Consider the following 16,189-nt stretch of genomic DNA (forward strand, 5'->3'; position numbering starts at 1 on the left):
AGACTAGTCAGGATCGAGGCAAAGATGAACGGATTTAAGTACAGAGAGATCCTTGTTGAAAACCTGCTCCAGAGCGCTCAAGACATCAGACTGGGGGCGAATATTTACCTTCCAACAGCATAACGACCCTAAGCACACAGCCAAGACAACGCAGGAGTGGCTTCGGGACAAGTCTCTGAATGTCCTTGAGTGGCCCAGCCAGAGCCCGGCCTTTTACCAATCAAACATCTTTGGAGATATCTGAAAATAGCTGTGCAGCGACGCTCCCCATCCAACTTGACAGAGCTTGAGAGGATCTGCAGAGAATAACGGGAGAAACTCCCCAAATACAGGTGTGCCAAGCTTGTAGCGTTACACCCAAGAAGACTCAAGGCTGTAATCACTGTGAAAGGCGCTTCAACAAAGTACTGAGTAAATTGCTAAGTACTTATGTATATGTGATATTTCAGTTTTTATTTGTTTATACATTTGCCAAAATTTTGGAAAATATGTTTTTGCTTTGTCCCTATGGGGCATTGCTTGTAGATTGATGAGGGGGAAAAACTGTTTAATCCATTTTAGAATAAGGGTGTAACGTAACAACATGTGGAAAAAGTCAGGGGGTCTAAAAGCTTTCCGAATGCATTATATACAGGGGACTGAGACTAGTATTCATCTTTGATGTGTCATTTGCCCTGCGTAGAAATCAAGATGTATATAGATTTCAATAGTGTCTATTTTGATAGTCACAATACTCTTGTATACATGTCAATATATTCTGCATGTCATTACATTCTCCATGTCAATATATTCTCCATGTCAATATATTCTCCATGTCAATATATTCTCCATGTCAATATATTCTCCATGTCAATATATTCTCCATGTCAATATATTCTCCATGTCAATATGTTCTACATGTCAATATGTTCTACATGTCAATACATTGTACTTTAAAAACATTATTGTGTGTTTTTATTTTATATGACATAGTATTACTGCAACATTGACGAAGTGCATCCAAGCAATCATTTCACTGTGCTGTTTACACCTGTTGTATTCTGTGCAACTGACAGATACACTGATTGGATCTGAAATAGTTGCCAATTTGGCAAATAGAAGGTCTAAATATCCATTTGAGCCAGAATCATGGAAGAGGAATGACATTAAGGTCTGAAAGGCATGAAGATTATGATCACTTGCTCAAAAAATTTGTATTGCTATTTTCACCTACACACAGGGGAGAAAGACCAAACTACTGCAATTATTTGTGTTTTGGTTATCAGTAAATACAAATCCCCTCCCGAATGGGGCAACCTCAGAGCAGACTCTTACCCTGGGCAATAGCGTAACCCTTAATGTCAATCCCTGATGTATGATGACTGTATTAATATATGTTATGTTTTCTATCAGTGTACTGTAGGATAACCACCTTTGAACCTCAAGATGATGCTCATGATAGTCGTAGTCACTGTGCTGATTCACTGCCATGCTGATTGTCTGTGGTTGAAGTCACCATATGACAGAAAAACACATTGAACAATGTAATACAACTCAAACCATCAAGAGAGTGCTAACTACAGCAGTTCAATCTCAACGCAGCAGATGAAGACACATTTAGAGAGTGCTAACTACAGCAGTTCAATCTCAACGCAGCAGATGAAGACACATTTAGAGAGTGCTAACTACAGCAGTTCAATCTCAACGCAGCAGATGAAGACACATTTCTGGTTTAATGTATATGCTGATGTGGTGATGATGACTATGTAATGACACATTTTCCTGAAAGTAAGAAAAGGTGTGTACATTTGTAACTGTGTGAAATTTGAGACATTCTTATAACATGGGTAGGGCTCCTTTTAAAAGCCCTGGCATCCTTTCGTTACTTACAGTACTGCAGTACTACAACAAGCAACTCAATCCACTTACCAACACAACCACGTGAGAGACAGCTTCAATGGGTTTTGGTAAGTCAACTAACACTGCTCATTGCAAGATTTTTGATCAAATTCAGATGCTAAAAAATGTGACTATTGCATTGTCAAGGTAGCCTAAGTCATGTTTAGTGACAGAGGGTAATATAGTACAGTGAATGGGTAATTGGGTGACTTGACTTGTAGAATGGAACATTTTCTTACAAAGAAAGATCATCCTTGTTGGTGTTTGTTCATCTGTTAAACAGTGGCGGTTCTAGACCATTTCAACTGGGGGGGGCCAAGCTGGGGCCAGTTGAACTGTTAGACGGGCCAGTTACATTAGACGTTATTGTTGTCATATCGCTTTCTTCACTGCATTGCAGGCATTAGCAGGCAAAAGACCATGTTCATAATCATCATCACTGTCTAATAACGGATGTAAAAAAATAATGATAGCAAAAATGTGTTATGTCAAAATTATTTCATACTCCACATTTAGGGGGGCCACAAGGTCTTTTACATAGAGATCATATTACATTCTAATTCCTAAGTCTATGGTCTTTCGCCTATTTCTTTCTGCATATTTATTCTGCATTTTGCATGGTGAAAGGCTACAAGTGTTTTCTCTATCCAGTGATCTAAACTAGCTCAACTGATAGTGTTTCTGCTATGTTGCTGTCAGGCAAAAATGTGACCAACAAACATTGGGCAAGACAACATCAAACACAGAAACAGACACCCACACTAGAAAACATAAAAGTTGTATTATCAGGAAAAATAGAAAAGCAGGATTTTAACTAAGGGATAATTCAGTTTCAAATGAAAAATGTTTTTTCTATATATGTATTAATTTCATTCTTCCTTGAAGACGTTGGCAAAGTAGAGCTCCACTGTGAGAAGAACAACAAAGCCCACAAAACCAATGACATCTCAGTGAACAGACTGATAGTCAGGAGAGGCCAGTCCTTCCTGGTCACCTTTGAACTCCATGGCCCCTCCAGGCCCACAACAGACTTACTGGAGCTGAAGGTGGAGACAGGTGAGCTATCTAGAATAGAAAATAGAATAACTTTATTTATCGCTGCTATTTATTAGGGCTGTTTGTATTAAAAGTTTCCCGGACCCAGATTATGCTAGTCCTGGACTAAAACACACTAGGATGGATCGAGGCTAGGGTAGAGAAATCGGCCCTATGTTAGTCCCCTTTGAAAGACAGACACGTGCAGTAATAATGATATTGGAACAAATCCTTGTATGCATTTTACATACCTGAGTTGGGGTCAATTCAATTTAATCTAAAAACTGAATTGCACCAATGACAGGACTTGAGATACCTCCACTTGTAATGTATATGTACTCCTGACATCAACGTTACGCTGTCAGAAAATATAGAATCTTATTGGACAAATACACTGAGTGCACAAAACATTAGGAACACCTGCTCTTTCCATGATATAGACTGACCAGGTGAATCCTGGTGAAAGCTATGATCCCTAATTGAATCCACTTCAATTAGTGTAGATGAAAGAGAGGAGACAGGTTATTAAAGGATTTTTAAGCCTTGAGACAACTGAGACATGGATTGTGTATGTGTGTCATTCAGAGGGTGAATGGGCAAGACAATAGATTTAAGTGCCTTTGAACAGGGTATGGTAGTAGGTGCCAAGCACACCAGTTTGAGTGTGTCAAGAACTGCAATGCTGCTGGGGTTTTCACACTCAACAGTTTCCCATGTGTATCAAGAATGGTTCACCACCCAAAGGACATCCAGCTAACTTGACACAACTGTGAGAAGGATTGGCGTCAACATGGACCAGAATCCCTGAGGAACGCTTTCAACACCATGTAGTGTTCATGCCCCGGAGAATTGAGGCTGTTCTGAGGGAAAATGGGGACTAGTCATTTTTTGTACTCCCAGTGTATCACTGTTTCTGAAAGTTTTCATCAATTTCATTCCTACTGAACACAACCCACAACATCCTCCCTTCTCCATCCAGGGCCCCAGCCTTCGGAGGCATTGGGGACCAGGTCAGTGTTCAGGCTACCTGAGGGCTGTGGGAAGGGTTCCTCCTGGAAGGTCAAGGTTCACCAGGGCTCAGTGTTCCTGGCGGGCTCAATCACCCTGGACATCACCAGCCCAGCAGATGCCCCAGTGGGAGAGTACAGGCTGTCTGTAAAGACCAGCGCCACCGCATCAGTGGGCAGCAGCCTGGGCAAGCTCCTTCTGCTGTTTAATCCCTGGTGCAAAGGTAAACACAATTCAATTCAAAACAACTTTATTATCCCTCATGGGGAATTCTGGACAATGAATTCACTTCCTGTGAACGAGATTTGAGAGTATGGTAAAGCATATGTAATACTTTAGATTGGAGTTTAAAGCATTCGTAAAAATGTTAACTAGAACTGTGATAAATTCACTTTTTTAATCACAGAAAGGACAACAAATGCTGTGACTGCATCAATACAGCCATGGTAACAGACAGTCAATATTTGATACAGTATCCAGAGGGTGTCAAATGTAGCATTCCTGAATGTTCTCATCAGTTTAAAAGCTGGAAATGGCTAACTTTACAGAAATTGTTGTAACCCATGTCGCTGTATGGGTTGGAAAGACGCCTCATAACTGTTTTGGGACATAATAGACACACAGATACAAACAATGGGCCACAACATCCAGAGCCACATTATATGAATGACAGTCTGTGGTTATGAATGCTGATCTCTAATATCAAAGTGGTGGCATTGCTGTTGAAACCATGTGATTAGTTCATTGGTAGCACAGCCTATTAGCACAGCTTGGTAGCACAGCCTTGCAGCACACCCTGGTAGCACAGCCTGGTAGCACAGCCTGGTAGCACAGCCTGGTAACAGCTTGGTAGCACAGCCTATCAACAAGGCTTGGCAGCACAGCCTGGTAGCACAGCCTGCTAACAGCTTGGTAGCACAGCCTATCAGCAAGGCTTGGCAGCACAGCCTGGTAGCACAGCCTGCTAACATCCTGGTATTAAAGTCTGGTAACATACTGGTAACACAGCTTGGAAACACTACATTCTAGCATGGGAGACAGTGGTCATAACACAGTAACAGCATGATAACATGTTAAAGTTACTCGCAATTTAAACCTTGTCCAGATACCCTTTCATTTCAGTTTGTATAATAATATATTTTTTATTTATCCAGTCAAGTCAGTGGAACAAATTCTTATAATTCATGTTTTTAAAACGGCTGTATTTTGTTGCGGGCTGTAGAAGACTGGGTGCATCTACCTGAAGAGGAGGAGAGGCAGGAGTATGTGATGAGAGAACAAGGCCTGGTGTACAAAGGTTCTGACAAATACATCAGCTCTATGGCGTGGAACTTCGGACAGGTACACAGAACAAACAATACAGTATTGTACAGTTGAAAAGTACTAGCTAGCTGATTATAACATATAGGGCTTGTTTCCTGGACACAGATTAAATATATTCCTCAACTAAAAAGCAAACTCAATGGAGAATCTCCCTCCCAAATTATTTTTACTCTAGAGAAGTCCAGGACTAATCTGTTGTCCAGGAAACCGACCCCAAATGTCACACGATATCTTAGTCTACGTGATTGGCTAGAGTCCTGCGTGGCTCCATTGGTAAAGAATGGCTCTTGCAACGCAAGGGTTGTGGGGTTCGATTACCGCGGGAGACCAATACGAACACTTATCCACTCAATACTGTAAGTCGCTCTGGATAAGAGCGTCTGTTAAATTACAAAATTTTAAGTTAGTATAGACAAGACATTTTAGAAATTGTTGCTAACTAACCTGCCCAAATGTATTGTTTCTCCAGTTTGAAGACGATATAGTGGACATTTGCCTAAAGCTGCTTGACGTGAATCCCAAGTGTCTGTGTGACCCCGCAAAGGACTTCTCTGCTCGTTGCAACCCCATCTATGTCAGTAGGGTGGTCAGTGCCATGGTAAGATTGGAGATCTGACCCACACTAGTAACAGTGACAACATTATTGAAACCTACTAGTAACAGTGAACAGGTTTCCATCCAACCTTTTTATGCGAGTAAAGTACATGTCAGATAAAACATTTCATGACATTTCATGAAAGTGCTGATGGAAAATGTGTCAGTCAGCTTTACAAATGTTGACAAAACAAAATGCACAAGACAAGTCGGTAAATTCATTATGAGAGAAATGTTGGTGGAAATGCTTTTATGCGCAAATATTGATTTAATAACCATCATATCGAAGTAAACTTGGAATCACGCAATGACATCTTGTGTGGTCGTCCCACTATGACTCATCAGGAAAGCATGCCGTTTATTAGGCTACAGATAAATAAATTAATGATGAAGTTCACAGGGTGGTGAATGTGCAAGGTGATGAGCTTGATATTTCTTTCTATTAAATATTGAGGGCCTTATTCTGGTAACATGATCCTCGATGCTTGGCTGCCGTTTGACAAATAAAACATAATCTTATCATGTTGGCTATAGTGCATTCGGAAAGTATTCAGACCTTTGACAATTTCTACATTTTGTTACGTTACAGCTTTATTCTAAAATGTGACCAACCGCCTCGATCTTATGTAGCAAAATGTGATTATTATTCGTTTTTTTTCTTTGGATAAAGGTAGAGACTCAGAGACAGAAAATGGGATATCATACACTGCAGTTGAGGAACAATGGGGAAATAATCTGCTTTGAAACCTCACTTTTGAGAAAATAGCCCTTGAATGTTTTGGTACACCTACTGGAGAGCTCTTCTACATCCATTCAGCATCGGTCACATCCTCATAAGCCTTAGCCCCGTTCATCTCTTTAAGGATTCATATGTGAGGCCATGTGGTAAACACACGCTATAGGTTCCTGACTTTTCCCGTGGCTAAACCAACTAGGCTCGTAATTTAACAATTGTATTCATATTTATGGATGGAATACAAGTTTCTAATTAAGGCACATGAAAGTTCACATGTTCTAGAAGGCATTTCTGCCAATAAACATATTTAGATAAAAAATGTATGTTTACGTTGAAATGCTGCTCCTGTGAAGTAAGTGATGTACGACAAAAAAAGTACATTTAATGGAAACACATCTCTGGTGGGAAAATGCGCATATTGTTTTTATGCTTTTATGATTTTAGAATATTCACATGAATATCTGTCGCCACTTGGATGGAAATCCTAGCTTGTGACAACATTATTGTTTTAACATTGACAACATTATTGACCCCCACTAGTAACAGTGACAACATTATTAAACCCATCTAGTAACTGTGACAACATTATTGAACCCCACTAGTAACAGTGACATTATTGACCCCCACTAGTAACAGTGACAACATTATTAAACCCATCTAGTAACCGTGACAACATTATTGAACCCCACTAGTAACAGTGACATTATTGAACCCATCTAGTAACAGTGACAACATTATTAAACCCATCTAGTAACCGTGACAACATTATTGAACCCCACTAGTAACTGTGACAACATTATTAAACCCATCTAGTAACAGTAACATTCTTTAAATCATCATAAGCTCATAGTTCTGTATAAACAGCACAAGAAAATACATTGGTTCATTTCTGGAACATCATCTAGCCCTGTTCACTATAAATGGTTCCAGTGCCACTAATTAAGGTGTTGTTACACATATAGGACTGGTTTCCCGGACCCAGATTAAATCTAGTCCTGGACTAAAAATAACTTTCCACACTGAACATGCTTTTTAGTCCAAGGCTATGCTCAATCTAGATCCAGGAAAGCAACTACATTTTAGATAGTACAAAAACACATTCACTCAGCCAAATGACAGTTCTGAAATCTAATTTGAACATTATTGTCCTTGCCCAGATCAACGCTAACGATGACAGAGGTGTCCTGATGGGGCGGTGGGATGGTCGATACGATGGTGGCATGTCCCCCACTCACTGGAACGGCAGTGTGGAGGTACTAAGGAGGTGGCTCAAAAATGGCAGCAATCCAGTCAAGTATGGCCAGTGTTGGGTGTTCGCCGCTGTAATGTGCACAGGTAGGCTATCACTGTCCAATCTCTCTTCAATTATTATTTTAGTCAATCAATCAATACAATGTTATTTAAATAGAACTGACTATTGCATGCGCTCAGACCCAGGGCTGTGATTGGTTTTTGAGAGGGATGGCAAGATTACCCACCACCTCTGATCAGAGGAGAGAGGCTGCGTGTCAATGCATTGGATGTGCTTATTTTAGTTAACCAGTATTCTTTGAATGTGTTGTTTTAGTTAACCAGTATGCCTGAAATGTATTTCCTTGTCAGTACTGAGGTGTTTGGGAATCCCATGTCGAGTGGTTTCCAACTTTCAGTCTGCCCACGACACCGACAAAAACCTGACAATTGACTACTTCTTCTCCGACTATGGAGTCAGACCCAAACAGAGCCCCGACAGTGTATGGTAAGTGTAACATGAGGTCATTGTGGCTACAGTATGAAGAGTGATGCCAATAGCATGAAGTTTTGAAGACTGGTGTTTCTGCTCAGGAACTACCATGTGTGGGTGGAGGCCTGGATGAGACGGCCCGATCTCTCAGCAGGCTCCTTATACGATGGCTGGCAGGTTGTGGACCCCACCCCCCAGGAGAAAAGCACTGGTACGGTCCAACTTCCATCTCATCTCACACCATCTTACATAATAACACACTTCTGGAGGTTGTATGTACTGTATGTTGTGTTACTGTGCAGATGGTTCTGAGTTCGTGTCCTGGGTCTGAGAGACATGAAGGGAACTCCCTGTTATACGCTCATGTTGTTTTCTCTTCCCCTCCCCCAGATGTTTACTGCTGCGGCCCTGCTCCAGTCAAGGCAATACTGCAGGGTCACGTTGACCTCAAATACGATGTGCCCTTTGTCTTCGCCGAAGTCAACGCCGACCGTGTAACCTGGATGGTGTTCGCTGACGGCTCCAAGAAAAAGATCTCCACGGACAGTGTGTCCGTAGGCCAGAACATCAGCACCAAGGCAGTGGGCAGTGACAAGAGAGTGGACATCACGGCCAACTATAAACATGCAGAGGGTTGGTATTGAATGAACCGAGAGTCTGACTATATCAAGGTTTAACTGTTATCAATTGATTTCGGAAATAATGCAACGTTACAAGGGTTATACCTATCATAAGGGTATAAGCGTATTTTATATATTTTAGAAATCTGGTTGGTCTGGGAAATAGTTCTGTACTTTTTTAAGAGATTATTCAGAATGGTGCTGTGTCCACCTGTCACAATAATTCTCCCAGGTGAGTGAAACTGCTTGAGTCACCAGGTACTCATCCAAATGTCACACATTTCAAACAGGCACAAAAATGGAGAGAGCTGTGTACAATCTAGCTGTGAAAAGAGTCAACATACCCGGAGAGAATTCAAACGGGACCCATGACTGCAAACCTGGCGTTTCCATGAAGATCGTGGAGCTGACCAAGCCGGTCAGCGGCAAAAATATCGACCTCAAGCTTATACTGAACAGCAACGACAGTGAAACTCGGACACTAGTGATCAATGTCAACGTTCAGGCCATGAGATACAACGGGATCCCATCCTCCCAGATACAGACCGAATTGAAAAAACTGAAGCTCCTTCCCAACCAAGGTAGAGTGAAAATGTTCCAAACTCTTTCCGTGAGTAGGCCTACAAGGTTTAACTATCACAGTAGTGCACACAGGGAGGCATTTACATCACAGAACAAAGGGAACTGAAACACTTAACAAAACCAAAAGCACATTGCAGCTATTCACCTTTAGAATTCTTTGTCAACATCCTTGGTATGACGCATATATCAATCTCAATGATTGATTTCCACAAAAACATGGTGTGTTTCAGGAGTGCATATAGTTAGAGTTTAACTGGTCAATTTACAAAGCTGTAAATTATCATGTATAGCTGTCATAGCGTTGTAGCAAATCGACTGACTCTAACTCTTATGGCTGTCAGGTTGCTAACGTTGTACTGAGGACACAACAGAATGTTAGGGTTGCTAATGTGGTACTGAGGATGCTACAGAATGTTAGGGTTGCTAATGTGGTACTGAGGACGCTACAGAATGTTAGGGTTGCTAATGTGGTACTGAGGATGCTACAGAATGTTAGGGTTGCTAACGTTGTACTGAGGAACACAACAGAATGTTAGGGTTGCTAATGTGGTACTGAGGACACAACAGAATGTTAGTGTGGTACTGAGGACGCTACAGAATGTTAGGGTTGCTAACGTTGTACTGAGGACACAACAGAATGTTAGGGTTGCTAATGTGGTACTGAGGACACAACAGAATGTTAGGGTTGCTAATGTTGTACTGAGGGTGCTACAGAATGTTTGGGTTGCTAACGTACTGAGGACGCTACAGAATGTTAGGGTTGCTAATGTGGTACTGAGGACGCTACAGAATGTTAGGGTTGCTAACGTTGTACTGAGGATGCTACAGAATGTTAGGGTTGCTAACGTTGTACTGAGGACACAACAGAATGTTCGGGTTGCTAATGTTGTACTGAGGACAACACAGAATGTTAACGTTTGTGATACCTTGACAATCAAATGCATTGTCTCTGTTGGCAGATCTGACTATACCCATCCACATCCCCTTCTCTGTGTACGGTGAGAAAATGCGTGAGAGCAACAGCATCAAGGTTTCGGCTGTGGTCACAGACAAGGACAAGAGTGAGGCAGTGTACATCACAGAGAAAGACCTTGTGCCAGAGAGCCCTTCGCTCACCATCAAAGTGAGTATTGCATATTCCCAACATTGTCATTTCGCAGTCTGTCAGATCCTTAACTTCTATGGGCTAAGTGGGATGTTAGTGTCCCACTCTATTCAACAGCCAGTGGAATAGCGTGGCGCAAAATATAAATACCTCAAAAATGCAATAATTTCAATATTTCAAACATACGACTATTTTACACCATTTGATAAGACTCTCGTTAATCTAACCACATTGTCCGATTGCAAAAAGGCTTTACAGCGAAGCAAAACATTAGATTATGTTAGGAGAGTACATAGACACAAATAACCACACAGCCATTTTTCAAGCATGCATATATGTCACAAAAACCCAAAACACAGCTAAATGCAGCACTAACCTTTGATGATCTTCATCAGATGACACTCCTAGGACATTATGTTATAAAATACATGCATGTTTTGTTCAATCAAGTTCATATTTATATCAAAAAACAGCTTTTTACATTGGAGTGTGATGTTCAGAAATTGTATTCCCACCGAAAACTTCCGGTGAATTTACTAAATTACTCATGATAAACGTTGACAAAATACATAACAATTATTTTAAGAATTATAGATACAGAACTCCTTTATGCAATCGCTATGTCAGATATTAAAATAGCTTTTCGGCGAAAGCACATTTTGCAATATTCTGAGTACATAGCTCAGCCATCACGGCTAGCTAATTTCACACCCGCCAAATTCGGGGCAACCTAAACTCAGAATTACTATTAGAAAAATTGGATTACCTTTGCTGTTCTTCATCAGAATGCACTCCCAGGACTGCTACTTCCACAACAAATGTTGTTTTTGTTCCAAATAATCCATAGTTATGTGCAAATACCCCCGTTTTGGTCATACGTTCAGGTCACTATCCAAAAGGTAACGCGCGAGCGCATTTCGAGACAAAAAAATTCAAAATGTTCCATTACCGTACTTAGAATCATGTCAAACGCTGTTTAAAATAAATTTGTATGGCAATTTTCTCATAAAACAGCAATAATATTCCAACCGGACAATACTGTATTCATTCAAAGAGGAAAAGAAAAAATGGCGAGGTCTCGTGAATGCGCATTTCCATTCACTTTGTCCTCAGGCAGACCACTGACAAACTGAGTTACTATACTTTGCCAAAAGACAGGAGACGCCCCAATCCGCTTTCTGACGGCTTTAGAGAGCCAATGGAAGCCTTAGAAAGTGCAACATAACCCCACGGATACTGTAGTTTCGATAGACAAGCAAAAGGAGAACTACAAAATCGCAGACCGGCCACTTCCTACTTGGAATCTTCTCAGGTTTTTGCCTGCCATATGAGTTCTGTTATACTCACAGACACCATTCAAACAGTTTTAGAAACGTTAGAGTGTTTTCTGTCCAAATCTACTAATAATATGCATAGTTTCTGGGCAAGAGTAGTAACCAGTTTAAATCGGGTACGTTTTTTATCCGGCCGTGAAAATACTGCGCCCTAACCCAGACAGGTTAAGCCACTCCAATCACCTACTTAGAACAGCTCAACTTTCTCTGAGTGACATTCATTGGGGGTCTTTACATACTCTTGGGTTACCATTTAATTTATAGGTGGCAAACACACTAGTAGCGAGAATAGCAATTTGCAAGGACAATAACGGTTGGCCTGTGAATAAACGTGTTGTGAAGATGAAAATCTAAAGTGTTAGACTGTCATCTGAACAGTTGATATATTTAATACAACGTTAATATCAGTAACAGCCATTAAACTGGAGATGGGGTTTATTCAGTGTGATAGTTCCAATATAATATATTATTTAGCAAATGCTTTTCTTCGAATGTGTGCTCTCTTTTAGGCCATTGGATCTGAATTGCAGTATAGTGAAATGACGGCAGAGGTTGTGTTTGAGAACCCTCTATCCGAAGGTCTGAGAAACTGCTTCATAACAGTGACCGGCAGTGGCTTGCTGACTGAAACAATGGAAGCCAGGTAGGTCTTTGTGACATTTCTCTGATATCTTTACAAGCAAGGTTTCAGTTTGTCATAAAACCTGAATCCATCCCACTGTGCAAAAACCGGTTGAATCAACATTGTTTCCATGTAATTTCAACCAAAAAAATCAGTATGATGATGTTGAATCAACATGGAAAACTGATTGGATGTGCAAAAAGTTAACTTTTAACCTTTTTTTTGTTGAGTTGTAATTCACATTAGGTGATAACTCAACCAAATGCAAATCAGAACTAGACGTTGAACTGACGTCTGTGCCCAGTGAAATGTGTCCAGATTTGAATCCTGGATGTGGACCCAGTTTTTGCCAAGTGGGATGGATTCAGGTTTTATGACAAACCGAAACTTTGCTCGTCAAATTGACAATTTAGCTCTTAATCTCAGATACCCAGACCTAAAATCTCAGGAAATTGTGTAAAATGCTTGATTAGGTTCTGGGGGAAAATGTTTGACAGAAGATACTAATGAGACTAGAGAAGTCACCAGCCCCCTAAACAGAAAGTCTCAGCCAAGCCCCCCTTCTGAAAACTTTCAGCTTGAAATCATTGTCTGAAATCATTGCTTGAAATCCCCGCCCACACTTTCAGCACCACCTCCACCCAGTCCTGATATGTCCAGATATCTGGTGAGGAAACCAAAGCACCAGAACTACGGTTCCTTGTTAGTTGTGGCATCACAGTCTTTTGACAGATGATTCAATACAATTTATGTTACGTAGTCTGTCCACAAGAGATTATTTAGCTATTGATTAAACTAGAAAGTACATGCATTCATGGGCTGTTCATGTGGTTAAAGCTTAGAGTTTTTCCATCTGAAATATTTTACACTACCTTGTGTGTTGAAGTTTAGAGATCTAAAGCTGCCTTGAGGTATAATGTTTTTCACATGTGTCTCCTCAGAATGCCTTTGCTAAAACAAGGGCAACGACTACGTGTGACGATGCCCTTTACACCATACAGACCCGGTCCTAAGAAGCTAGTGGCCGGCTTCAACTGTGATCAATTCAGGGACATTAAGGCAAGCTGCAATGTGTACATCAAACCCGTCACCGGTGTTGTCCCCCCACTGCGTAGATAGTAAAGCCCTCGTGAGAATAACTCTAATAACTCAAATAAGTTCTGCAATTTATACCTTATTTCCTGTTAAGTCAAATTAGGATATAACGTTAGGCCACCGAGACAGTGTCCAAGTTCTATAATTCTCTGGTAGAATATCCTGCTTCTATTTCGTCACACACAACCGTTAGCTATTTTCTAGTTATGCTATTTTTGACCCCCAGGCTGTTGATGTCATGCAGCCTGTAGTTTTTGTGTTTATAGTTTTTCATAAAGCCAATAACAAATTTGATATCGGACGACAATTGAATGTTCATGATGTCACCGCAACAACTGTCGAAACACGTAGTATAAACCAGCCTTTAGTCTTGATGATAGTTTAGTACTTTGCTTGTTTAGTACATAGCCTCACATGTGAATCCTTAAAGAGATAGTTGGGGCTAAGGCTTAAGAGGGTGTGAACAATGCTGAATGGGTGCAGACAAAGAAGAGCTCCTCAGTAGTAGTAATAAAACATTCAAGGGTCATTTTCTCAAAAGTGAGATTACAAGTTTTTCAACTTTCAAAGCAGAATTACTTTCCCATTGTTCTTCAATTGTAGTGTATGATATACCGTTTTCTAATTCTGAGTCTCTAGTTTTATCTAATGTAAAAAAACACAATTTCAAATTTTGCTACAGAAGACTAAATCGAGCTGGTCGGTCACACATGAAGATTAAACATTTTCAGGCCTACTGTACATCTTACTGTATAAATGATTGTTGAAAACAAGTGTAACATGGCTTGACTTTGTCTATGTAATTCTTTGTAATTGTGGTGCATGTATTGTTGACTGGTGTGGCTTCTTAATGCATTTTAAATTGTCAAATAAAATAAAATAAAATGCAGAAATATCCTGATTAACTTATTGTTCTTTCAGAATTCAAGTCTGTCACTCTAAGAAAGATTTCCAAACAGGCTTATGCCACTGTTAGCATCTGGCTGTATGTCCCACTAAAATACAAAGCTTCTGGCTGTATGTCGTCTGAGATTCCTAAAGATTGGAAAGCTGCCACAGTCACCCCGCTCTTCAAAGGGGGAGACACTCTGACCCAAACTGTTACAGACCTAAATCCATCCTGCCCTGCCTTTCTAAAGTCTTCGAAAGCCAAGTGAACAAACAGATCACCAACCATTTTGAATCCCACCGTACCTTCTCCGCTATGCAATCTGGTTTCCGAGCTGGTCACGGGTGCACCTCAGCCATGCTCATGGTCCTAAACAATATCATGACCGCCATCGATAAAAGACAGTACTATGCAGCCGTCTTCATCGACCTGGCCAAGGATTTCGACTCTGTCAATCACCGTATTCTTCGCCAGACTCAACCTTGGTTTCTCTTATGACTGCCTCGCCTGGTTCACCAACAACTTCTCAGATAGAGTTCAGTGTGTCAAATCGGAGGGCCTGTTGTCCGGACCTCTGGCAGTCTCTACGGGGGTGCCACAGGGTTCAATTCTCGGGCCGGCTCTTTTCTCTGTATATATCAATGATGTCGCTCTTGCTGCGGGTGATTCTTTGATCCACCTCTACGCAGATGACACCATTCTGTATACATCTGGCCCTTCTTTGGACACTGTGATAAACCTCAAAACGAGCTTCAACGCCATACAACACTCCTTCCGTGGCCTCCAATTGCTCTTAAATGCTAGTAAAACAAAATGCATGCTCTTCAACCGATCGCTGCCTGCACCCGCCTGCCAACTAGCATCACTACTCTGGATGGTTCTGACTTAGAATATGTGGACAACTATAAATGTCTGGCTAGACTGTAAACTCTCCTTACAGACTCACATTAAGCATCTCCAATCCAAAGCTAAATTTAGAATCGGCTTCCTATTTTGCAACAAAGACTCCTTCACTCATGCTGCCAAACATACCCTCGTAAAAAAACAGATTATCCTACCGATCCTTGACTTCGGATATTTCATTTACAAAATAGCCTCCAACACTCTACTCAGCAAACTGGATGCAGTCTATCACACTGCTATCCGTTTTGTAACCAAAGCCACATATACTACCCACCACTGTGACTTGTATGCTCTCGTTGGCTGGTCCTCGCTACATATTCAATGCCAAACCCACTGGCTCCAGGTCATCTATAAGTCTTTGCTAGGTAAAGCTCCGCCTTATCTCAGCTCACTGGTCACCATAGCAACACCCACCCATAGCACACACTCCAGCAGGTATATTTCACTGGTCATACCCAAAGCCAACACCTCCTGTGGCCGCCTTTCCTTCCAGTTCTCTGCTGCCAATGACTGGAACGAATTGCGAAAGTTGGAGACATATCTCCCTCACTAACTTTAAGTGTCAGCTGTCAGGGCAGCTTACCGATCGCTGCAGCTGTACACAGCCCATCTGTAAATAGCCCATCCAACCAACTACCTACCTTATCCCCATATTTGTTTTTCTGCTCTTTTGAACACCAGTATTTCTACTTGCACATCCTAATCTGCACATATATCACTCCAGTGTAAACTGCGAAATTGT

General features: G+C 41.1%; 1 protein-coding gene across 1 annotated transcript; it reads left to right on the top strand.

Moving 5' to 3' along the window:
- Positions 1-1,868: 1,868 nt before the first annotated feature.
- On the top strand, positions 1,869-14,554 carry LOC115150067 (protein-glutamine gamma-glutamyltransferase 2-like). The gene is made up of 13 exons (XM_029692972.1): positions 1,869-1,946; positions 2,764-2,934; positions 3,893-4,144; positions 5,144-5,262; positions 5,714-5,842; positions 7,732-7,909; positions 8,177-8,312; positions 8,399-8,508; positions 8,688-8,930; positions 9,208-9,498; positions 10,459-10,622; positions 12,448-12,581; positions 13,502-14,554. Exons 1-13 carry the CDS (start codon positions 1,937-1,939, stop codon positions 13,677-13,679), a joined length of 2,115 nt encoding a protein of 704 aa, XP_029548832.1. The 5' UTR covers positions 1,869-1,936; the 3' UTR covers positions 13,680-14,554.
- Positions 14,555-16,189: the final 1,635 nt, after the last annotated feature.

Source organism: Salmo trutta, chromosome 16 (genome assembly GCF_901001165.1).
Source record: "Salmo trutta chromosome 16, fSalTru1.1, whole genome shotgun sequence".
In the NCBI taxonomy this organism is placed as follows: Eukaryota; Metazoa; Chordata; class Actinopteri; order Salmoniformes; family Salmonidae; genus Salmo; species Salmo trutta.

Bases quoted from the DNA above. Each gene is read 5' to 3' on its own strand.
- LOC115150067 (XM_029692972.1), top strand. The intron at 5,843-7,731 runs GTAAGATTGGAG...GTCCTTGCCCAG, and splicing joins GTAGGGTGGTCAGTGCCATG to ATCAACGCTAACGATGACAG. The intron at 7,910-8,176 runs GTAGGCTATCAC...TTTCCTTGTCAG, and splicing joins CGCCGCTGTAATGTGCACAG to TACTGAGGTGTTTGGGAATC.